Source organism: Habropoda laboriosa, unplaced genomic scaffold (genome assembly GCF_001263275.1).
Source record: "Habropoda laboriosa isolate 0110345459 unplaced genomic scaffold, ASM126327v1 scaffold286, whole genome shotgun sequence".
Taxonomy (NCBI): domain Eukaryota; kingdom Metazoa; phylum Arthropoda; class Insecta; order Hymenoptera; family Apidae; genus Habropoda; species Habropoda laboriosa.
This window is the reverse complement of record NW_017100422.1, coordinates 183,033-210,176: the sequence shown is the minus strand read 5'-3', so window position 1 is coordinate 210,176 and position 27,144 is coordinate 183,033. Positions and strand designations below refer to the sequence as shown.

The window sequence follows — 27,144 nt, the reverse complement described above, 5'->3', positions numbered from 1 at the left end:
TCCTGTTTTGTCGAGGTAGAAATGCTTGGCTCTATATGTATAAGTGAGTTGAAAATTTTTGTTGTATACTTTGTACAAGGTAGTCCTCTAGAAATGTGTTATCATCTACGTTGTTCGTGTTATGTAGAAATGTACCTATCAGTGAGAGGTAGACGGTTGCGAGAAGGAAATACGATACACCAGCAGCTATTTTTCAAGTTATTTTTTTTTTATTTTAATAATGTTGATAGCATTGTTTTTTTTTTTAACAGAATGCTGGATTTTCTTCGTAATGCAATCATAATCGGAAGTAAGACGAATATGGTATATTAGGATGGTCTATTTCTGCTAGAAATATTGGAATCAAATTTCATTGGAAAAATTTGTTCGAATAAAATTTCATTCGAAAGATTTATTCGAAATTTTATTCCAATAAAATTTCATTCGAATAATGCTCAACTCTGATCGTGGAGTTATTTCTGATGACGAATAACGCTGCAGATTTATTCGTGAATAACGAATAATTTTTCTCCGAAAAAAAATCATTATTCGTTATTCACGAATAAATCCTGAGATTTTATTCGTTGTTTGAAATAAAGTTTGCCAGCTCTGATTTCTAGTCGACCACTGATTTCTAATATGTTTGTACATATAATAAAACTGAAGAGCAAATAACGTTTATATTTGATTTTAAAATTCCAAAATTTAAATGCAGCTTTGTGTATCTTGGAACTGAAATAATAAATCAAATTAAATTCATCTCATTCGAGCCCAGAATCGTACAATCGGCTGTGATCAAAGCGTAACGATTCTTATAGGTTAATTAATTAATAATAATATTTTTATTTTGATTTATTTTAATTTAAAAAAAATGTAAATGGAACAAACATGTGTATTCAATGCTACAAAATATAATTAAAGAAAATGTACAAAAGACAAATATTTTTTTGTAAAATGATAATTCACGTGGATGTGACATTTCTGCGCTTACAGTTCAAACGTATGTGCATTACAGTTGAAGTACATTTAATTTTTTCATACGACGTATAAATTTGAATTATGATCTTTCTCGCATAAAGGTAGCTGTTCTAATTTTAAATTTATGTTAATTTCACGATTCTACTTTCAAGATCGCTATCAATGCCGTGCAGAATTTTAGTCCGATCTTTGCATATGTATTCTAAATAATTTGTTGTTCAAAAGTGAAACATCGATTATCCTTACATAAAGATCTACCTGTTACAAAAACACAGAATATTAGTTGAAACATAGTGTTTCGAAAATATACAACCTACCAGAACATCGTGGATTTTTCAAACAACTGCTGCTTGCTCGTAAAAGAATTGCAGTCATATTTATGATGCCAGTAGAAATATTTTTATAATCTGAAGATAAAAAATCCTAGAGATAAAGTTGATGCAGCGTAGTGAACCTTGACAGAATATTGATGGATAACTTGCAGCAGTGTATGGGTATGCAACAGCATGCGTCACCATTTTTAGAAAAACTTCGTCAGCGTCTGGATCTGTCCAGAGTTTTTTTCACATAAATTCATGCATACACGCATCAGCTGCTATCAAGAATGAACAGGGGGCTTAAAATTTCGAAAACTTCGGTCGCGTATCTTTGAAAATTCTAGATGAATTTTTCAGGTCCGGCAAAAAGTGTTCGACTTAAGTAAATACAGAAGAATTTCATCGAGCGAACAGTTACACGTTCGTAAGATCACGTGCAACATCTTGAACGATATAAGTAATATAATATAGATTTGAAAATTCGAAGAGTGAATTGGAAAAAGAAATATTAAAATTAGAGAAAAAAAAAATATTTCAAATTAGGTTTTAACTTTCCAGACAGTTACACTTACATAAGATTACATAAGGTAACATTTTGAATGATACAATTGCTATAACATGAATTGGAAAATTAGAAGAGTGAATATGTAGAGTAAGATTTCTTCGAATTGAAAAAGAAATATTCATTTTCAGAGAGACAGAACGTTGATTAACAGTCGAGCTGGTGATCGGTCGATAACGCAAACCCCACTGTTAGATTCGAGGCGGTGTACTAGACGAAGCGTAATCCACAAATTAATAATTGTCAGACTTGTTAGTTATCGAAAATAGTTGCTGTTCGAAGAATACAGGCTGTGCTGCTTAATAAATATTAACGTCTAACTTATTTTTGCTGTTATTGAAGATGGGAAAGAATAATGTTTATGTCATCTTCTTGACTTTAAAGAACGTATTAGCCCTATTACTAAAATAAGCAAACTTGGTTAGTGTACCAGATGAAAAATAGAAATTTTTGGAAAATAATTATCTTTTCCATCGAATTTTCGAATACAGTTCCTCCTCACTTTTCTTCTCGTGTCTTTTACAACAGCGAAAATAATTTAATTAATTAATTTAAATTAATTCAAAACAATTTTTGATCGGTCTAATAATAACGAAAATAATTGAGGTGGTTACATTAGGTTGTATCTCATGAAATAACCGATGTAAGAATAATTGACAATCAAACGTGATTCGTAAATTCTGGGTAACTTATATTTTTACTTGTACTACGTAAAAGTTATTCCAATACTGTGCTCTTCTGTTCCTTTTCTTTACTAAATTCTTTTTCGTAAGCACACAGTATGATGTCTTTCAAAAAATTTAAAACACTTCTTCTATATCAATTTAAATTAGGCTATAGTGCAACTGCATTAGGTCAAAATATAGGGTAAGTGCACCTAATATGGAACACCTGACTTTAAACACTTGCTAAACATAGAGGCATGCTTTTTTTTAATGAAACTAGGGTTAAAATTGATATTCGTATGTTAATAGTTAACTGTGCAAAAGTTTAAGTGTCTTGAAGTCAAAAAGTGGTGCCTAATATGGAACACCTAGAAAATTTGTAAAGAAATCTCAAGGAATTTAATTTTTGCTATGAAAAATAAATATTTATAGAAATAAAAAAGACAAATAAACAAATATCACGTGTTTATTTCGACCTGAAGGAATGGCAATTTTCTACGGTACAAACTACATAAATACATATGTACGTATAATGTATACGGAATAAATGGGGCATTTCATACAAAGGGAACGAATGATTCTATACTTTGACGATCGGCTAATTCGTAGTCAAACTAGACCCTCGATGGCTCTTCAATAGAGCCACCCCGATACACGATGTACGAGTGGATGTTACCATTCGAGCAAATATGGCACACTTCAAAGAAGCCACTCGAACTTGGAACTTAAAGGTGGGATGTCGTCGGCCAACCGCGTTCCAGACAAGATAGACACTTGTCGAGAGATACCAATGTTGATACAGGACATTCTCATTGTTGTCTTTTGGTCCGAAAGCGGTCAATAATATCGAGTTATCAAGTCACCGGTGAAAGGAAAACGGGTATACGTTCTAAAGTGCTCTTTTCCCTTTCTGGTGGTATTCTTTGGTCGGTTCCTAGCGGAAATCACAAATAAACCTCGGGGTATTTTAAACGTACCATTAGGATCCATTAAGAAACGCAATGAGCACTTTGGTGAACACACCTTGTGAGAAATTATCATTTAAATTTCAATTAACATAGGAACTTCGATAACCCGATAATTCCGATTTCTTAAAAATTTTACAAGTTTGTAGAGGACGTCAAAAGGAGTATCACGCAATTGAATTTTTGCTATTTTTTGGCTCTTCAGGGTGAAAACACATTCGAGCTTTGTGGATGTTTGCACGATGTGGTGCCGTCTAGATACTGGTTCGAAGGACCACCCAAATGATTGGGACTTGTAAAAACTGATCTATGGTATCGCGTGATGTGAGCTGGTTGCTCCTTGGTTCTCCTTGTTCGTGGTGGTTGAACGACTACTCGACGACTCCACTCTCCGACGTCGCGTCTCGGACGACCGTGAGAGGGATTTTCGTTGGGACACGCTGATTGGTTAATGGTTAATGATTGCCTTTGCCAATCAGCGTGTCTAATATCGTCTTTACCGCCCTTCCAGTGCGCCCTTAGCGCGCTGTCACCTTGGAAGGGTGGGAGACGGTCGCGAGGGGTGGGCGGAAGGTCCCAAAAATCTGGAATTTCCTCCGGGTGACTAATCGGCAAGCGGACCGTTACATACAGATGTGAAATTCGTGGTTTATGGTATGTTCGTAGGCTATTGAGCGCGAGGGACACAAATTACTAAAAATCTAGCAAAGCAATTCTAGTGACCCTCGCAGGATGTAATTAGACCTGTGCAAGCAATAAACGAAAATCCTCAACTCAAAAATAACCGTTCTCGGTCGATCGTGCCATAAACCGTTTCTACAGAAAACCTAACAAAACACTCTAAATTATCCTTCAAGTTTGCAACAAGAATGAATGATTTTCTCATTTTTCCCTCTGTCCCTTCAATTCTTTTGTCATATTTTCGTCTTCGTACGTATCACAGTCTATACTTTCATTGCGTATAGCATATTTTTTATTGACATTTGAGGCATTTGGTGCTTCCTTTCTTGCAATATGCCTCTAGACCTTCGGCAAATACTGTTGAGCTCTTTCACTTTCTTCTGAAACCAAGAAACAACTCTGCCGGAAAGATATCACTGTCAAAAAGCATCTTCCGTCTTTTTATCGCGACATTAACTAGGTTTAAATCCTCTCCGAACAAAATTCATTCGAATAAAGGAAAAAACTCCGACATACTAAATGTGCAACTTGCTCTAAAACGATTCCTTTAACCCCGTAAAATGCTAATCTTATAACCCTTGACAAATATCTCTGCGTTCTTGAAGCATTAAAGATCGAATTCCTGGAATCGTTTCCAACCGAAAAATTCCTAAACCATCCTGTACTCTTCACTGAGTAATACATTTCAAGCGATCGATCGATGGAAATTGCAGATTCTCCTTGAAGAAGGTTCGTCCGTTTCGTAAGCGTCGTTTGACATCCAGAGAGGAAGCGTAATGTTGCATCTCGGAATCCAACGTACACATGAGCGTTCACGTAATGGTACATAAGCAACAGAGACCGCAGATGCGAGGAAACTTCTCGGTAGAAAATTTAACTGACGTATTACGTCGCGAAGCTTGCATACATTATCGAGGTGTCATCAGGCGGCGTGGATTTTCGTCGTGGTTGTCTCGAGAGCTTCTTTAAAGACCATTCAGACCTAATGAGGTGGCAGAAGTACTATCGACATCGTGATATATTTCGAATCGATTCGAATAAGCGGCAAGCTTATTCGGCTGCTGCGATGTTTTAAGTACCTTTCGCGCCAGAAATGATCAACTATGCGGTTTTTCGTTGAATGAAGAAAGATTACAGCGAGGGTAAATGTTGGAGATGGAAGGAACATCTGTGTTAATCTGTTTACGGATGAATTTTTTTGAAGTCCTACTTGTAATTTGTTCCAATTGAAATTCGTATTAACACTTAACCCTATATAACACTAGATAGACTTTTCTTCGTTCGTGAAAAGAAAGATTACAATTTTACATTTCGAACGGGAGGAGCAAGAATTAATAATTATTATAAAGAAATATTTTGGTAATAATGCGATAGTATAGGACTAGACAAAATATAGGTAAATGAAAACGTAACTTCCAAGTTACACGACCTTATAGAGTAGGTATAGAGCAGAGAACCTGCGGCTCTTAAATGTTCAATAAAAATTTGCTGTTGCCACCACAGAACCGACAGTTACCCCCCAAAGAATAACTATAATGCGTCGGTAAAGTAAATGTTTCGACGCGATTCTTAAATTAAAATTGCGGCGTCCTAAATTTTATTTTTTGTACGTTATTTTGTTGAAATGGCTCTCCGGCTCCGAAAGATTCCCGACCCCTGGTATAGAGGGTTAACTACTTACGGAGCACTCGTCTCAGAGATGAGTCTGTATTTTGACTGCACTATGACAACCACGTGGAGAATTGTGGGAACTTGAATTGGCAGTAGGTGGCACAATATTTCGTAGAACATTATAAACATATTGTAAAAACCCTTAATGAACAAATATGCATGTATATCATTCAATGAAATCGTTACGTTAAATTAATTTTGATAGTATTTTAATAAATAAAATTGCCAAGTACACACAGTGGGTGATCGAATTAAGAGAGGCATTAAATGAACGATTTAAAATTAATTTTGCATTTAGTTGTGAATTTTCATAATTTATCGAATCGCACATTCGTGGTATTGGCATAAGGGGGGCGATATAGCGTAGACGCAGCTTTAAACTTATTTCTTTTAATACGGCATTGGCTTGCTTGTTAAAAATTCCGAGTAAAACTGAAATAAAGTTAACTCTGCCTCTTAACTTCTGTACAACAATGCACGCCGAAAACAACAAAATCAAACCAGCCAGAAATTTCAGCGAAATCGAGGAATTGCGTTCGAATGAACCACTCGAAACCACAGGAAAATTGTTAATCCTTGAAACGACAGCAAGACTAACAGGGACTGTCCCGTTTGTTTGCAGATTGGAGCACTGAAGGAATACTTCCTGTTCGCTGACAAACGACTTCACAAGAGATCCCTCTCTAGCAGCGAGTCACATCACAAGACGTTAAGGGATGAGCCGAGGGTAAGTGATTCCATCTTTGGCGTGTCAGAGAGGGCAAAGACGTGCTCATCAAACTCCAACAGGGAACGCAAACGCGGGCACAGGTGCAAAATATGGAAGCCACGTAATTTCACGGCGTCTGTCATCCCGCGACGCGCATTGTTTACCCAGGCATTCTAATTTTCTGCCGGTGTAATTCAGCTGCTAGTATTCTCCAGCGTTAAATATCATCCTACTGTTTCCTTTTTTTCTTCTTCTTCTTAGAGAATATTATTTCTCCTGGACGATGACCTTCATTTTTCTTGTCGGATGATTTGCAAACGCGACGTGGAAATTCTTTTACCGTTTGTTGTTTAAGTTTACGGGGCTTTTAATTATGCCGTCACGTAGAATGGAGCATTTATAATTGGGTGAAGATATTGTACGTTTGTTGCTGAAATATTGAGATTGATAGAAAAGGGACAAAATCAATGCATGTGAAATAATAGAAATATTTTTTTTATACAAATCGACGATTTCTAGGTTTACATTTGCAGTATTTTAATATTTTGTTAAAAATTGTTTGACACATTTAGCTGTCGGAATGCTTCGTCATATTTTTTTGTTACCACAGTATACTATAATATTAATCGAAGCAGATGTGGTATACAAGTTCTTAGTTTAAAATTAATGTATCATAATGTATACGTAACTCCGTACAATTTTTTTTAAACTAAAATATTTTAACAGAAATAAATGTATGATTTTGTGCTGTCACGTAAGGTTTCATTTTAATTTTCGTTCAAGAGACGTTATAAACGAAATAAACATAAAACTCTAGTTTGAAATGATTAATGCAAAAATGGAGATGGAGTGAATTTCAAGTTCTTATGTGAAATAAAATTATAATTCCTGCATAATTTGAATGACATTTCTCAGTTCAAATATGCATTTGTTGTTCTATCTCATAATTTGAAATGTTTACGTTATTCCTGCATATATTCAGAAAAAAAGTAATCGTTGGTACTTGAGTTTCTCGAAAATGAAGGCACACATCAGAAAACTTTATTCCACACTGGTGCTTTATGTTTGCACAAGAAATCACTACATCCTCGACTGTGTCATCCATATCCTCATCCACCATGTACCTGTACGAGGAAACGAAAAAACGAGATATCACGACGAGATTACTCAAAGTACGGGGGTAAATGAAAAATTCTTTGTGATTTATAAATAAAAATATGTTACGCATAATGTCACTTACGATTTTTCAAAAATTTTAATTATTATGGGAATGGTGACAGTTTAAAGAGGAAGAAGCTCTTTTTACCAAAGAAGAATCAACTTCAAACGTTTCTAAAAAATTAAATAATTTACATATCGATAATAAAACATTATTTATAATTTATAAATAATAATGTATTACCTATAATGTAGCTTACGATGTTTTCGATACGTCAGGTATTTAATTTTTTAAAATCGTTTAAAAGCTGATTTTCACGGGTAAAAAGAGGTTTTTGTGCTTCAAACTGCCACCATTTCTACAATAATTATAATTTTGGAAAAATTGTAGGCTACATTGTAGGTAATACATCTGTATTAATAAATTAAATAGAATTTTCTTTCTGACATTCGAATCTTTGCTGTCGCAGCGATGGCGGCCAGCAATCGATGCTCTAGCAAAAGCGGTTTCACAATTAGGGAATAACTCCGCCATTTTTGGTAACATTTATACTTTTTAAAAATTGGAGAAAGAAGCTGAAAGTTACGTTTATATCCTCTGAAAAAATTGAAACTTTTCATTTACTAGTTACCTGCGAAAAAAATTCTCAAACTTTATCTATATCTAAGAGGGAAACCCCAATCGATGAGGACTAATTTGCATGAAAGTTTATTAGTGTTTTCTGTGGAAACTATGCGGTGGATTCTTTTGAAATTTTTAGGGTAGTTTTTTATTCATATGGACTAAAGAAGGAATGGTCAGCGAGCAAAATTGAAAGTTTATTCAAGAAGTTATTCAAACATTTGTGAGGCCGTGTCGTGAGGCGTGCAGCATAGGGGTTGTTCCATTCATCTGAGACAAAAAAATCAAAGAAACTGTTCTTTAGGAAACTGTGCAGAGAACAAACCTCAGTATATGAAAATAACTGAAAAATTGACAAAGTAGCGGCAGTTTGAACAAAAAATTTCGATTTTCGCCGTAATTTTTCATTTCATTGTGCAATTAAACACAGCAACCTAAACAATTTCATTATTTTTAGTAGTTAGCCCTCTGGAGGAGATGTTTATATAAATTCTTGCAAAGGAAGAAAAAGAAATCGGTTAAATACTTTTTGAATTATGCTGCACACAGGTTTGGAAAAAAGTGGTTTCGAGAAAAACGCGTTTAAAATTTTCTGCGTTATACATACAGTACTTATTTATAAGACATGTATGACACGCTGTGTTCCAACAGGTTACAGCTCTGTTAATTCTTCGAATTCCGATCTAACACTTCGGGAACATATTCTCAAAACATAAAAATATCGATTTTTTCCATCCGCCAATTCGGATTCCCTTCTTAAACGCCTCAGGGTGGTGTATCCCCTTAAATTGCACCAGCAGTGTCACGTGAAATAAAAACGTTCCTATTCTTAACTATTACTCCGTGAGATAACACCTTACTCCTAGAATAAACTATGCTTTCGTTGTAAAAAAGAAAATACTTTAGCCCGAGAGTATTTCGACCGAGAGCAATTAGGTGGTCCTTTAATTAACGTCCTCCTCGATTGTTCCATCGGTTTCACGTCGAGTTCTTTAACCGCAAGTTGGAACGTCAGAACTACCCCGTGAATTCGAGTCATCGGGGAAGGAAAAAAAAGAAGATAAAGTTTTAACGTCGTAGTATTAAAACCAAAGTGGTCTCAAGTCGTCGACAGCACAGTTCTCTCTTACTTCACATCTCCTCGTCGCACTCTCTCCCTTTTGCGAGCAAAAACACGGTAGAATATCAGCCCGTTTCCAAAGATAATATTATGCTTGCTTCATCTTTTCAACCGCGACCATTGTCTTTTTCTCACTGATAAAGCACTTCGACGCGGGATGAAACAGCTCTGGAGAGGTTTATTCGATAAATACGGAAGCTGAGGCATTACAGCACATCGTAATGTGAATTTACAATATGGTTGCGGTGACAATTACTCGAGTGCTCGTAAAATAATTGAACAGTGTAGCAAGTAGTAATTAATCGGTGCCTTCCTTCCGTTCAATTGATATCCAATCAAATTCTGTTGCTAATGGAAAGTGTTTCTTCGTAGATGTTCGAGGAAAAGCAGTTCCTTGACGGATAATCAGTTTTAAAGTCAATTTGCAGGAAATGGAGGGTGTCATAGTTTGAGAAAATTATGAAAGAGAATGATAAGGAAATGGTAAAGAAATTTTTATGTAAACGATGTGAATATACATCATTTTTAATCATTTTTTTAACGAGATATCGAGAAACGATGTAGTCACAATTTTGTATTTATAAGTAAGACATAATTTTTGCCACTTCAACATTTTCTATATGTAATAATTTGTTACAACACTTGATGTTTGTCCTTAGAGACTTGTAAAACATAAACAAGTGGATAAGTATACATTTAAATCATATGTAGGCATTAAGGTAAGGAACCTTCAATTCCCAAATAAAAATTTCACATGTTTTGAGAGTAGCAATGTAAATCTAGAGGTGAATAGTAAGTCAACTATTTCTGACTTTGTTACATTAAAGTTTCATGACCTCTCCCGCATTTTGTAACATTTATTAGCGAAAGAATATAGCTTCTAAAAAAAATTGAAGCTTTTTTTTAGTAATTACTTATGAAAAAAGTTCCCGAATTTTATCCTGTTTTTAGACGTATCACAGTTGTGTACCGCCTTAAAAATCCTGAACGGCACTTGAACATACTTGTACCTGAACTTGAACATTGGAGCTTGCAGAACGTATTTATTGTTAATCATTCGAACTCACTTTTATCATAATTGTTAACACTACCATAAAATCACGTTGGCGAATGGAGTGTAAATTATGATTAGGCTTCGCGCATTGTGTGAGAGCGAACAGTCAGACAGACATCGAGCATCGAATGTTTGGCTGTCTGGATATAATTTGACGAGCTGACAAATCATGGCTTCCGGTTATTCCCTTCGAGAACGTGGAAGATCCACCATCAACGACATTTACCATCGAAAGTGTTAGGTTTCGCTGAACCGGGAAACGTTACCGCTGCTGTGAGCGTGCATAATGAAAGGATTGTGTAACACGCGGCCACACACCGAAAAGGAAGGCACGTGTAATCAGATTATGCAGGATGGTTATTACGTGCAACCTAATCAGATGTACTGTCAAACAGTAAATCATTTAACGTCATTACACGCTCTGCGTGTAATAACTTTTGTCACGGGTTGCTAGCCCTCGTGACACGCTCATGTCACCGCACGCGTTTTAAATTAGATCATCTTTCGGTTAACAAGATTTAATTTCGCGGCAGTCGAACGCTCGTCAATCGCCACAATCAACGCACAGACCCGACAAAATAGGGAACAGGAATTAACCCTGGTGTCCAATAAGTGCATTTTTTTTTTTTTCAATTCTCTTCCATCACTTTCCACGTTGCGTTATTCTTTCTGCTATGGCAGAAAGGTAAGCTACGGCATTATAAATAATAGGAAACTTAATTCTACGCTCCTAGGAAGTAATTAAAAAAGAAAACGAAATTGATAATTCTTGACACGTCAATTTGAGAGAAACGTGAGCGTTGAGGGGTTAATCAGCGCGTCGAATTTCGGTAGTTTTCGATATCGAGCGACGAGCATGTAGGATATCCTATAAAATGTACCAGCGGCCAGGCTATGATTCTTTGTGGAAAAAAAAAATAAATCGAGAACGTAAAATAAAATTTTTTAGCTTGAACTACCGTTTTCCAAAAAATTTAATTTGAAATATTGAATTTAAAGAAATTAATTGTACAATTGGAAAGATGGGAGGCGATACCTTCTTACTGGATTATTTCATTCTGAAGTAATGTTAAAATTTTCGAATACAATGTAGGTACTGCCAAATTCTATATAAATATTGCATTTTTTTTTTTTTCTAATTATTTCTATCTATCCTGACGTTACTTGTATACACTAAGCGAACACTGTGCAAAAATTTGTTGCATTATTTCTTTATACAAGCAAGTGAAATAAAACAGAACGAAATTGCATAGGGCATCAGCAAGTTGTCAGAAACGATGTTCTCGAAAACAAAGGTCTGTTTAAAAAAAGTTTACTCATTTCGACGAAGGATAATTGAAATAGAGAATTACATTTGTTAACATGAAGAATTACATCCAACCTGCTAGTACTACATTGTACTGGAAATTCCGTATAATGATAAATATTGCTTTGGCTTTGACATGTTTTTGGATCGTGATAACTGTATGATTGGAAAACTGGATTTAACAACTGCAGCGTGCGAGATAATCCTTCTATTTTCAAGTCAGTACTGTTGACAGTAGTTTTACATTTAAGCAATGTCAGTACTTGACATGTTTTTGGATCGTGATAACTGTATGATTGGAAAACTGGATTTAACAACTGCAGCGTGCGATATAATCCTTTTATTTTCAAGTCAGTACTGTTGACAGTAGTTTTACATTTAAGCAATGTCAGTACTTGCAGTTAAAAATTTTGTTTTATTTTTCTTTCAAGCTAAATATAAAGTTTACGAGAATGGTTCTATTAGCTAACCAGTACATAAAGTTACGGTACCATTATTATAAGCAGTTTCATACCTCAATAACTGAATAATTTACTTATGACTCACCCTTACTAGTACAGTATACTCCTACATTTCTTACGAAATTAATTGTTGCAAGTATCTCTCCATGAAAATGAATAATACGTCTTGGAGAGAGAACGGTAGAATTATAAATGTTTCATAAATCTGAAAGCTTTGATGTTGCACTGTTGTATAAATGGAATTGTTGGCAAATAAATCTGAACCAATGAAGTATCTCCACTAGTAAATTTTTCTTAAGGACACTTGAATTTAATTGTATCGTATTTATATATAGACAGACAATTTAATACTGTGAAAGTTCATTGGTAGTGAAGAAAATATCGGAATATTTTTTTTAGAAATGAATTTATAAGAATATTAATTTTCTACAATTCTCTCGAAGATTGTGCTTTTCATCTGTGATCGATTCGCCGCACAATGAATCGGTGCTTTGGCTTATGTTCCTGGCACCTCAGTTGGTAAAACAGATTTGCAAGTTGATGGTTCGTAAATTAACATTGCAACAAGTAATTCTATCGCAGTAACGCATTCTTTACAGCTTTTTCAAATTACATTTAATTAATTTGTAATAATCACAGGTTTTGATCCGATCGATTTATGCAAAATCTATTTAGTAGCTACTATTCGAAATATCTTATTAATAATAGATTGGTGAAATAGCTTTTCTACATTGTTACTATGAATTTTTGAAAAATGTTGAAATTATTCTTTTTGTTAACGTCGATGCGACAAATTAAGCGTCCGTGAATAAAAATTATTGATCGTCAAATTGTGCTTCAACAGTATAGTCGTTGGAAGAAATGTAGCGAGGTCGTAAGTTTGCTCAGGCGTAAAAATTTACATATTCGAGTATATCGACAAACGAATCGACAGAAACCCGAGAACATAAGGGATCCAAAGCAAATTAATTTTGATTCAGTCCCAATAAAAAAACGTAGAATACCATATGCGATCCTGGGTAACACTGCGTGATGCTACTTAAGGGGTGGTATACGTTTCTTGAGTTCGAAAAGCCAATTTTTGTACACATTTTGAAAGGTGCAAAACGGATCACTTCGCTCGACAGGCATCATTATAAAACTTTAACTTACTTTTCTTAAAACGGTGGGCATAATAACCGCCTAATCTCATCATCTGCTCACAGGGGCTTTTTTAAATAAATTGAATCATTTTTGAATAACAAAAAGAAATGTACGGTTTTTTAAATCAAAATCACGACCCCTTTTTTCAAATTGTTACCGTTGCCACAATTTTTTTTCCTAAAAAAAAAAAAAATACCCTCGTGAATCGAGATCCTAAAAAGTGTTAAAAAAATCGAAAATTTTTATTTCCAATCACTCGCACGAGTTGAATCATGCCCACCGTTTGGAGCTGTACCAAAAAACTGTTTTACGTATTTACGTAAAAGTCGTTTTACAATTTATCATTCCAGTTTTCTACTCGATAAACATATGCTTTCATAATACAAGAAGAATTAAACCAATCGATCTAATAGTTTGTTCTCTAATCATGCATAAACATTTACCACTTTTTAGTGCCGAGAAACATGAGTATATGACTATGTAATGCTTTATCTTACTACCTCGCTACATTTCTTCCATCGACTATACCCGTGAAATCGTAGTTCCCCGGTAAATCATTACTGGACCACACAAGTAGTGTTGCTAGATAGTACTAACCTAGATATCATACACCAACTTAATCTTACATGACTTGTGAGTAAATGCTATACCTATACAGAAGGATCTTAGCTGACGACGTTACCGTGTTTGGATAGTGCAATTGCTATCTGTCTTCCTTGTGGCAAATGTCATCTTAGACTGGATTTTGAATTGTTACTTGGACAATGGAAGTTATCTCAGTTTGATGGGACGATCTCAAAGTAGAAGAAAAAAGGGTAAAACGTGTATAGGTAGTGATTAATTGCAGAAATTAGGGGAAAGTCGTGCAGTACCGGCCAAAGCTAGATCTCTCTTATACTGTTAGTTGACTGCACTATTGATGGAAAAACAAATGAATACTATAGCCCTGAGGAACATATTCCGGCGACGTTCTTTTTTCTTCAGTATTACCAGAGTCCTAAGACGTGTAACGTTTACGCTGGTGTTCCGTACGACAAATTAATTTTTCATAGCTGCAACGGTTGGGCTCATGTGGAGTGTACGGATCAAGAAAGTAAATAAACACATTGAAAACCACGTTTTCTTCAGAAATTCACTGGGGTACCTCTGTTCATTCGTTAGAAATTTATATTGGTTCGTTGGTCATTTGGCCCATGTTTCGCTTAATCCTATGCCAGACTTTAAGGAAGGTTATAACTATCAAACATTGCTAGAATTGTGTTCCGGGATGTATGACTTCAGTAATGAAACAGCTCACTTGCAGTAATTGCATTTAGGGGATTCAATAACGATTTGTGAGTACTAATTTTAACAGACCTGCAACTTAAGTGCTCATTCACCGGACAGGTCACTCTATAAGAAATTAGACTCGTTAGAAACGTCCAACTGGTTAATAGAATTTCAATAATAAATGAAAATCACTCGCTCGGTATTTGCACGGTGTTCACGAACGTATTTAATTCTGCTTTGACACATATTAAACGTACAGAGCAAATACCGATAATGTATAGATTTTGGTATTAATCTGTGAGCAAAGCTTCTGAAGCATGTCCTCGTACTTTTTGCTCGTTTTTTTTTTTCCTTCTTCCTTCGCGAATTGTGCACACATGCATGCAAAGCAAACATCAATACTTCTCCATTAATCTCCAATCAGAGTTTCTGCAATCCGATTCACGCATCCTTTTCTCTATAAATATTCGATTTATAACTTGTAAATACATAGAGTATAACGCTCTCGATCTTCATCACTTTTCTATCATGTAATCCCCTACGTTGTGCCATTTTTATTGGATATCGCGTGTATTGAACATCGTGTCAAACTCGAGCGAAAAAAACTCATCCCCCTTTAACACCGTTGTATCCTTTCGTTGTTACGTTCGACACATCCTGAACCAGCTGCATCGAAAGCAAGTCGTGATTATACCTCGGTGCAAACTCGCGAACAGTGAGCGTGGTACAATTTTTGCGTAAGATAAAAAAATTTGTATTTTAGGTTACAGGCACAATCGATAGTAACAAGTTGTTACTTGAAAATTCAATTAAACGAGCAGTTAAGGAATCGAGAATGTATTGGTAAAATGGAAATATTAAATCGCACTTGGCTAGAGCTACATATGGTTGAGTACAGAGCTGGGCAGAATATTATTTTAAATAGTAAATAGCTAATTTTATTTTAAATCGTGCGTATAACTATGAAAATGGATCGGGCTTTATTTTCAAATATTTCATTTACAATATTTTAATTAATTTTTAGTGTATTTGTAATTAACACGTTGACTGCCACGCCAGGTTTACATGTTTTGCTCAGGGGGCCACAAGAAAATTTTCATTATTCTCAGTACAGTATTATGTTATGCTTATTATGCTTTATTATTATTATTTTTCTTTTTTTGATTCAAAATAATGTCTAGTTAGCTATGATGTTCGAAATTTTTAGTGGACGATATTCGTTTTATTTCAATTATTCTAAACATTTGAGGTCCTCCGGTCACTGATGACCACCGTGGCAGTCAACGTGTTAAACGAGTAACCTAAGCGATGAAAATTTTGAGCAATGCAAATTCTTACTTTGTTACATGCGAATAGTCGGGTTTGAACTAAAAATAATTTTACTTTGCCAAATATTCTCATTTCTAGTGTTATAATATTGTAGGAGGTCAATGACCGGAGCGGGCCGATTATATGGTCGAGCTTGTTTTGTTAAAAATCCTGCGATACGAATAAGGGAAATGGGGGCCGTGGTCTTCCGAGTTCCTTGTTATTAAACAAGAACGAGTATGTTTGTGCGAATGCGAGTTGCTAAGAGAGTGAGAGAGAGCGAGCGCGGGTCGCGAAGACCTTATAAATAGGGAAAACAAGAGCGAGGGCCATTCGTTTTTTCCTGCGAAGCGATAAAGCGTTATCAGTTTTGTTTATCCTAATTATATAGCGTTATTAGTTTCGTTTATCCTACTTATATTTCACCAATTTCTAATTGCATTTTGCATTCCGTTTCCTACAATATGTTGTTACGCGATTATAAATTTTTTCAAAATTAAGGTGGAAGTGCACAGATAACAATAACCAAGGTTCAAATTAAGGTGAATTAGTGCTACAATGCGCCAATAACAATGCGAGAGAATTTTCAAAGCGCCTGTAGGCGTCAAGGGTACTGTGCTCGCAAATTTTCAAAACGCCTATAGGCGTCAAGGGCACTGTGCTCGCAAATTTTCAAAACGCCTATAGGCGTCAAGGGCACAGTGCCAGCAAATTTTCAAAGTGCCAGCAGCAGTGAAAGGGTTAAACAAATCATGATGCCCTTCAAAACTTCATATATCAGCAATGCAGAAAGAGAAAAATTATTGCAACATAATTGAAATATAGTTAAAAAATCAATATGAATAATTAAAAATTGAAATCATGCAAATTTTGCTTCGTACACATTTTCATATAACGAATAGTTTACGAGTAATTTCAAATCGTCAAGTTATACGTATCAGCCTTCATGAATAATTTATCGAATTAAAAAATGCTAATTTTCACAGAAATGGAATTAATACAGACTATTATTTCTGAAAATTCGTCGTTTTCCTTTCGACCTAAAGAAGTGGCAACTTCGTTCGGTACAGTCTAATTGAAATGCCAGGAGTCCAAATTACACAGAGATTGTAGGGACGAAAAATTGTCTGGAAGGAGACAAAAGATTGAAGAGGGAAAAGCGAACGAGTCACAATTAATGCAAGAACCTTTTTATCGTTTCAATCTCCATATCGTTTCAATTCGCCACATATTCACGTTTTTCCAAACATTCGGACGCACGTGGACGCTACGACCGTGACACTTATCGACGCGGAACGCCGCGCCGGGGCGAGCCTAGGGATTTTGGAGGCTGGCCAAAATTCAGGGGCCGTGAATTTCAGCGGGGCGAGGCTTTAACGTCGAATCGTCCGGCGATATGAATGAAACGATGACCGGGGCGTCGCGTGTTTCACGCTCCGCCGAGCTGAAGCTCGACCGCGAAAACGCTGCTCGTTGATGGTCCCGTTTACAAGGCGCCATACGGACAAATCCGTATATATTTGCGAAATTTTCGTCTGGCCGTGCACCGCTTGCGTATTTTTCGCGATAAATCGAGCTGTGCCAGTCACTGGAGGCGCGGAGAGATGGGTGGGCTTGTTTAAAAATGCAACGCGTGAATCGCAAACACGCGAAATTTTTAATAGTCTGCCCAAGCCGGTACTTGCTACCGTTGAAACGTGATGACACATCGCAAACCGTTTCAGCTGAAAGAAGCGTCAACTTCGTTTCCATAATCGATTATCGTTCATAAAATTACTCGAATAATTAACAATGCGACACTGCGACACGAGGGAGGAAATATTATTGAATGAGCATTAACCCTTTAATCTACAACAACGAGTGAGACTCGTGGCAGAGATTCTGGTCAAGATGTGACAAAAATTAATTGTAATCCTAACTTTCGTTTTAGTTTGTAAAACTGAGGATTACTTTTGTTACCTGATACAGTACTGAAACAGTAAATAGCTGACGCTTAGATGCATAATCAGAAAAAAAATCATAGGTTAAGGGGTTAACGTAACTTATAGGTTTGCACATATACTCTTTCTAGAGATTTCGTTAGTTGGACCAACAGACTTCACTCAAATCATTATTAGCCGGCTGCTTCACTTTTCAGAGTTAGCTTTGCCGCTGACCCTGATTGTCAGTGTGGTTGTTCAGAGCAGGATCTAAATCATGTAATATTGCAGTGCCCGTTGTACGGTAGTGGTGTATGAACTGGCATGATTTATAGGATTTTTAGAGTTGGATTTTCTTCTTGTTCTATAGATGCATTTTTAAGTAAACCATTTATTATACCTCTCTTAATTATCTTCAAATTTCTCAAGAAGCACTCTTTATACTTATAAATGTAGTTTATGTTGAATGTATATTACCTTGTATTTACTTATACATTTAGATTTCTGTTTAATACTTTGAGTACATAGATTTTTTGTACAAATGTATGTTTAATGTGCATATTTCTAATAATCACGTAAGGGGTATCATAGCATTAAGTAAAAAAAAAAAAAGCGTAACGATAACGCCAACTCCGCCTGAAAAGAAGAAAACAAAAGCAGACGATTATCAGCGCGGAACATTAAAATTTCACTGCAGTATATCTATCCCTGACATTTTCCTCATTTTTTACCTGAGAAAAATTAAATATTACGTAAAATAATGTAAACCGTCTGTAATTATTCGAAAAATAGAGTATTCATTGTCACTTTTTATGTCAATGTTTGACGAGAAATGAATGTATTTAATACTAATTATAATGCTATGAAAGGAAAGAAGAATTTATTTGAAGCTTGCTTGCGATTATTAATTGAAACGCACGTATTTGGATGTCGCAATCACCATTTATCATACCTTGATGATACAGAAATATTAGTTTGCTAAAACGTTGATTTTAAATAACTGATTTTAGCATGTATTAATAATGAAATACCAAAGAGGCAGTTCTTTTTATCATTTTACCATTTAAATAAATCCTACAATCAATTCTATCATTTGCAGCACAAAGCATCAAGTTTTGAAATACCATAAACGATGGATACACATTTTCCACAAAACTTACAATATTTATTTCTTCTAATTCATAAAATTACTCCAATAATTACAAACACCACTCTACCTGTAAATCAATTCAATTACACGATCTATTACCTAATTCTGCAAATCCACATAAAAATGATTACTAATCAAGTTTATTCATCTTTCCCAAACAAAACAAATCTTTATCTCAAAATCAAACTGACCCAAGTCCTGTATTGTAATTTCACAGCGGAACAAAAGAACGTCAGTGATGAAGAAAGCTGAAAATTATATTTATATCCTCTGAAAAATTGAAACTTTGGCAGTTACCTATGAAAAAAATTCGCAAATTTTACCCTATTTTTAGAGGCTTAAGGATGACGTACCCCCTTAAATGTGCAACTCTATTAACCATCATACGTTCCTCAGAAATAGTTACGCAAGAGATCCTCGGGTCACCCATTGTCGCTCTATATTTTGCTTAATGTTATTAGTAATCTTTTACACTATGTTTCATTGAAAGTCAGTTAAATTTGTGAATTTCAAAAGTTGTAACACGTTCAAAAAGAAATCAAACATAGTACAGCATCTGGAAAGAGGCTATGGGTGAATTTTCACCCGAGGAGCGTACGAGGGTTACATATACTAAATCGACGAATTTTATTCGATACGAAAAATACAAGGCTCAGTAATCTAAATAAATTGCTATAAATCATTCTCGTTTAACGTTCACGTGTCACTTCAACGATCCGCACACACGTGACACATGTTTCTTGTTGCCCCGAGTGCTCTTCAGTCTTTAGCTGGCCTCTGAAATCCGTGCATGATGGTCTAAAGAAAAATCTCTTGGTGTTTTTTGCAGGTACGATGGTTCCAGCAGCAACACGAGAAGAAACGCAAGAAAAGGGACTTCGTGCCCACGTCGTTCGCGTTCTCCGATTATCCGGCGTTTTTCGATGAGTTTGGACCACGTCCTAGGCAGGCCACGTTCCATCGACAGAGAAATAGAGGCGTGCCTCTTCAGAACCTGTTCACGGATCCGCTCTTTAAGGAACAGTGGTACCTGGTAAGTGGGCCCTTCGATTTTACTTCCCTGAAATCCCGACCAAAACGAACTACGTGACGGGACTACCGTTCCTCAGCTTAGCAGACCTAACGACATTCGGTATAACAGTTATTACGTAGTCTGAATTCGGTTCCTCCTTTCGATATATCTAGCCTTCGCTCGTATTTCAGCGTACCAAAATTGAATCTCGATACGCGTGTAGCAATACTATTTTCCGCGTACTGTCTACACACCTCTAACGTTAATTGTACATGTCAGAAATGTTTGTATAGTAATTATACACGTGTAAAACGGCGAATATTCTCTGTGATCGGTACAAGGCGGGAATATTCACGAGGAATTGACTTGAAAATTAAACTCGAAGTCATATGACGTAGGTCGAAGTTAAACACAGGTAACTTTTTCCCAAGAGCGGTGTGCAAATGTTTTAACTTCGAATTGGCCACGAGGTAAAATGAGAAAAATGGAAAATTCGATAAGAATTGTTCGCGCGAAAAAAAGCGTACAAAATTGAATGTTAACCGGTTAAACAGAGGATAATTGAGTAAGGCGAGGCATATAAGAAAAATGGGACGTACCCGAACGAAGTGTAGAGAATATTTAATAAGAGCACGACGAAACTACGAACCGCGAATTAACTCGCTTAAAATAAACGATCCGCGTGCCGCAAGGAACGTAATCAAGAAGGTGGAAAGTGAACGGGATGCAAAATTTAGACGAATTTATCCTCTTTCGGGATATAAATTATGGTATATCTACTTTTAGTTTTAACTATCTGCAAATGTTTAATCATCTCGGATTCAACGGAAGAAAATCGCGATTTTCTTATAAGTAGTTATGCTTAACGATGGTAAAATATGTACCTATCTGTATTGCTGATGTGAAGGTACAGATTACACCTAGCATATTTTATGAAGAAATCACGTGACACGCTAAATTCAGAAGCCAAGACCTTTTGCAAACTTCAATTGCGTATTTTTTTTTCAAATCAGTTTGTCCTTGGAGTAAAACATTGATTTTAGGTAAATCTCATGAATGACAATGTAAACGATGTAACAACATAAGATAACAGCTGTGGTTTAGATTTTTAACAGGTTTGGTTTGATTCATTTATGCATTTTTTAATAAATTGGTAGACTCTTATTAACTAATACTAATTAATAACAGCCTATTAGTTTATTAATAAATGCATATATTTATCAAACTGAATAGATTAAACATTAAAACTACATTCCATTTTGAACTAAATTATTCTTAACTAATAATAGCTCACCAGTTTATTAAAAAATGCATAAATTAATCAAACTGAATAGTTTAAAAATTAAAACCACATGTCATCTTAAACTAAATTTTTTCACGTTTCGAAACTGTACACTTGACAAACCTTAGGAATTTTATGAAAAACATTTACTTTCAGTTTCAACATTCCTCTTTCTAAATTCCTTAACTCCTTGACGCTCGTTAACGATCGTCCAATAAGTTCAGCTTTTTCAATTATTTTCTTTCAGTTTTCATGTTGCGTTAACTTTTCTGTAATAGCAAAAAACGTAAGTTACAGCATTATAAATAAGGGAAACTTATTTCTATACGTCTAGGAAATAATTTGAAAGAAAATAAAATTGATCATTTTTTGAATATCGAATCGAGGGAAACGTGAACGTTAAGGGGTTAATGTCCATTGAATCACTTGCACTCCTGTTCATAAGTATTAAGACGTTCGTTGAATGTGAACTATATCTAAACAGTCGTCACCAAATTATTCAAATAAAAAAAAATATTCAGTTTAACGAGCATATACATTTGTACTAATACATCGTCGCCTTAATACTACCACTACATAATTCATACTCCACTGATAACTGTATTCGTAAGTTCTAAAAAAAGGCGATGATTAAATTTGACTTTTCATCGTCGCACTTCCTTCCTTAATTTTCGTAAATTAATATTTTCTGTGTACGCGTGGTATGCTAAAAGTAGACAACTCTAACAGTATTTGGAAATGTTAAAAGTGGATAAGTTTAAAATCAACTCTATGTTACAGTGCTAAAACTCGCCAATGAATTCGATTGTTCCGTTAATGAATTTACGATGTCTATTTAGTTGTAGTATTAAGGTGACGATATTTTTAAATCAGATAATACTTCCTGTACGAACATAATGTACGTTCTAGTTCTAGCGTAATACTTATGAACGGTAAAGTAATGTTCAATTGACATATTTCTACGTTTACCAACCTATTACCATCTCTTTGTCTCGCCGCTCTGCTCCTTTTGTATTCTAAATTGCTCGTAATTTATTCCCGCGTGAAGGAAATCTTAAACAACCCTAGTATATCGATATTCTCTTGTATAGCGAGAAAGATTCATTCGTTGTCGATACGGAGGAGAAATTTGAACGCGGCCAAAGGCCGTGCTTTCTCATGTGCTGCTGTTCATAATTCTCTGCACGTCGCCCCGAACGATCGTTTTCGGTATAGTTAGCGGCGATTACTGCTCTTGTCGTTTCTAGAATTAACGACGGAAACACGATATATCCTATATCGATATACACCCATATATCGATATACAGCCGCAATATTAACGATCAGGTGCTTTATGTTAGCAAATGCAACTTCAAACCACGAAATTGGTAAACGAACATTTTCCCATGCATGTAGCACAGCTTTTTTAAATCCATAATTCTTTGAATTTGTTTTGTTTTTTTTTTTAAATACGAGATGGATTTGTACTTGACAGAGATTTAAAAGAGATTTTCTAGTTCGACTAACTTTGACATTTTGCAAACTGGACGTTCGTAAATGAAGGGTTCAGAACTCCCAGTGACTCCCACTAATATTCGGACACTCTTTAGAGCAGTATAACTCTTTTAACACTTTCGCGACAGGCGATAGCCGGACAAAACGTTTAGCTGAATACGGCATATAATTTCCAAAAGTCTGTAGCTGACTAAGGCAAGATTCTGACGCCAATTTTGAAATCATTTAGGTCTACATTGCCCGTATTCTGCTAAAGACTTTGAAATGACGTAGGACTACGTTTCCCGTCGTGAATGTGTTAAAATTGAACCTGACACAAATTGCAATTTTTTTTTTATTTTTTGTGCACGTCACCTAGTATGCTAATCCTTGTAACTTCTCAAAAAAACTCAAGTCGTTAGGTCCAATTTTGAAAAAATTACACTGTTCTAACGAGTGTCCTAATATTCATGGGAGTCACTGTATGTACATGAAAAATGAACTCATTTTTAGTCATTTATTATCATCATATCGCAGCCCCGCGAGGAAACTGTCACAAGTCGAAAAGATGAAATTTTTGAGAAGAGCAAAATGAAAAATTCTGTTTGGAAAATTACTTAATTATAACATTACGAAACATACGTTAGCTAAAATGTACTCGCTTGAAAATATTACAGTTCAACTTGTGACATTTTTTAGAAGATATTCCAAGCAATGAAATGAAAATTTTTCACATGAGACACTTTTCCCTCGCGGGTATGCGATATGCTTTCTCCAATACAGTAAATTCTCTACAAGAGTCAGTAAGTTTGGATTCTACAAGTGACAGTATAGATGGTCAGTATAGAGGGCCACAAGAAAATACATTTTAAGCATAGGATTATAGTATTATGCTTTATAATTTTTTCTTGCTCGTTCCAAATCAGCTCACAATATACAATAATAAATCAACTAACTACTTAACATGCAATTCATGCAAATTCGTTGGATGGTAAATTATTAGTAAACAAAATTCAATATCAGAGAAAATATATGAAAAATTTCAAATTAATTTCAATTGCTGGAAGAAAAGTAACGAAAAGGCAACCTCTCAAAGTCATTTCAATATCCTATTCGACAAGTCTGAAGAACAACGATGACTAAAATTCAAATGTTTATTTCCCTAAACCTTCAAAATAATTTCGAAATATTTTATTCGAAGCGGAGTATTCCAAGTCAGTATCGATAATTGAAGAAATTATTTGATTGTATTTAAAAGAACCGAAAGGAGAATATTTAAAGTCTGATATTAAATGTCTAGCAAGTACCAGTAATTGGTAAAATGATTTATATTTGTTTTAAAAGGAAAATTTCTAATAGGTATTAGTTAAAATGAATTGTTATTCAGTCTATTGTATTGAAATTCTAATTGATTCTAATGTATACAAGTGTTACAAGAAGGCTGAGTGTGTACAGGGTGGACATAGGCTAGCTAGTAGCCCCCGACCACTCTATGAACTTTAACGTCTATACTCGAAAGTGTATCGTCAACACTAACACGTTACCCAGATTATCCAAAAATTGAAGAAGTTACTTTTAAAATTGAACATTCTACGGTGTTTCGAGAGATTTGATAATCATAGTCGAACCTTAAACGAACGTTCAAACGAAGAAAATTTTCCAAAAATCATTTCGTACGTTATTAATCGATAAAACAAAAATTCATTGTTGAAAAATAAATATTTCCTGAAAATCTTCATCTTCCATACAAGATTCAAGATTTTCCCTAATTAAGAGTAATTTCAAAAGATTATCTGTATAAGCTATTATTTCAATACGCGATGCACTGACTCTAGTATTTACTAAAATTCAAAAATTCTCGTATAAATTCCGAAAATAGATTATTAATTACGGTAAACTACTGAGACGGTTTAATTAAGGGTGGGCATGGTGCTGCTTTAGTTTGAAATGATTTATAAACACATAATTAACAGAGGAAAAACCGTGAAACGGCAAAACGTCTACATTCTAATTGTTATAACATGTAAACAGAACTTTAAATTTAGTGTAAACAGAAAAAATATATAATACAATTTATTTCACGGTATTGCAACAAATAAACGTTGAATCAATATTTAATTCGTATAAAAACAATTATTTAACGTAATAATTTTACCTTCACTATGGCTATTTTTAATCTACGACCACGGGTCAACCTGATTTCTAATCCTTACGAACTTTAAATTCAGTCTAAACTGAGAAAATATATAATACAATTTATTTCACGGTATTGCAACAAATAAACGTTGAATCAATATTTAATTCGTATAAAAACAATTATTTAACGTAATAATTTTACCTTCACTATGGCCATTTTTAATCTAGGACGACAGGTCAACCTGATTTCTAATCCTTACGAACTTTAAATTCAGTCTAAACTGAGAAAATATATAATACAATTTATTTCATGGTATTGCAACAAACAAACGTTGAATAGATTCTTAATTCGTATAGAAACATTTATTTAAAATAATAATTTCACCTTCACTATGGCTATTTTAAATTTGCGACCAAGGGTCAACCTGATTTTTAATCCTCCGAACTTGATTTCACAACGAGAAAGTAATAAGATCGTTGAAACGTACTTATTTGTCAAAGAAACTTGCAAAAATGTATAAATAATAATATGTAATGTTTTAACAAATTTTCGGAAGTATAAATTAATAATAAAATTGTGAAAATTAATAAATTATACGTTATTAGAACATTAATAGAATTATGACTAAACCGAAGTTCGAAGTCGAGTATTTAAAGTCTGATATTACGTGCCTAGCGAGTGCCGGTAATTGTTAAAATTTGTTTAATAATTAGTAATAGAAATTCTAATTGATTCTAATATATACAAGTGTTACAAGAAGGCTGAGTGTGTACAGGGTGGACATAGGCTAGCTAGTAGCCCCCGACCACTCTATTCACATCTCAGAACCTTCAGGTCAAAATACGCCGCGAAGTGTCTATGGCCCAGTATAAAGGGTGAATAAATTCGCGGGACATCGGCGGGTCCTTATATACCTGCGGTACCCTCTCCCCAAAGTCATTAGCAAAATCGTCGGTTAGGTCAGGCGGGAAACCTTCTTTTCGCGGGAAACGGACTACTTTTCGCGGGAGATCGATTACTTTGCGCGGGAAATCGATCGTTTTTCGCGGGAATCAATTATTTTTCGCAGAAAATCGCCGATTCTTTCGTAATTCTATTTCGCATTCTATTGTAATGTTATAATAACGTACAATTTATTAATTTTCACAATTTTGTTATAAATTTATACGTCCGACAATTTGTTATAACATTGCATATAACAATTTATACGTTTTTACAATATTCTTCAATAGAAACATAGGTTTCAGCGTTCTCGTTACTTACTCGTGGTTAAATTAATTTCGTAGGGATTAAAAATCAGGTTGACCTGTGGTCGTAGATTAAAAATAACCATAGTACAGCTAAATTTATCGTGTTAAATAATTCTTCTTACACGAATCAAAAATGTATTCAACGTTTGTTTGTTATAATATCGTGAAATGAATTATTTGTGCAGTTCTGTGCATTTTCTGTGCAGTTCAACCTAATTTACTTAAATTTACGTTGCGAGACAGTAAACTTACTGACTCTTGTAGAGAATTTACTGTACTTTGTCCAGTTTGGTGGAGAATATCGTTTAAATGCAATGGAAGTTCACCTGTGTTTTTCTGAATTTCAAAAATTCAGGCAGAATTGTAATTTATCAATTTTCACAATTTTGTTATAAATTTATACTTCCGACAATTTGTTATAACATTGCATATAACAATTTATACGTTCTCACTATACAAACTCGATTTCTTCGAGAGAGATAAATCATTTCGATAAGTACTAGTTGTACTTTGTCCAGTTTGGTGGAGAAAACGTATAATATAATTTATTTCACGATATTATAACAAACAAACGTTGAATACATTTTTCATTCGTGTAAGAAGAATTATTTAACACGATAAATTTAGCTGTACTATGGTTATTTTTAATCTACAACCACAGGACAACCTGATTTTTAGTCCCTACGAAATTAATTTAACCACGAGTAAGTAACGAGAACGCTGAAACCTATGTTTCCATTGAAGAATATTGTAAAAACGTATAAATTCTTATATGCAATATTATAACAAATTGTCGGAAGTATAAATTTATAACAAAATTGTGAAAATTAATAAATTATACCGTGTTACGATAACAGAAATCTCCCGCGAAAATCTCCCGCGAAAATTTCCCGCCTGACCTAACCGACGATTTTGCTAATGACTTTGGGGAGAGGGTACCGAAGGTATATAAG

At 34.8% G+C, this 27,144-nt stretch overlaps 1 protein-coding gene across 1 annotated transcript in view; it reads left to right on the top strand.

The window, feature by feature from the left end:
• Nucleotides 1-1,587: 1,587 nt before the first annotated feature.
• Nucleotides 1,588-27,144, top strand: part of LOC108575518 (furin-like protease 2) — a gene marked incomplete at its 5' end in the record, with an annotated part of 58,181 nt that continues 32,624 nt past the window's right edge. The window contains 3 exon segments of the mRNA XM_017938335.1: nucleotides 1,588-1,599; nucleotides 6,441-6,545; nucleotides 19,867-20,070. Of these exon segments, the coding sequence (XP_017793824.1) occupies nucleotides 1,588-1,599; nucleotides 6,441-6,545; nucleotides 19,867-20,070 (321 nt within the window).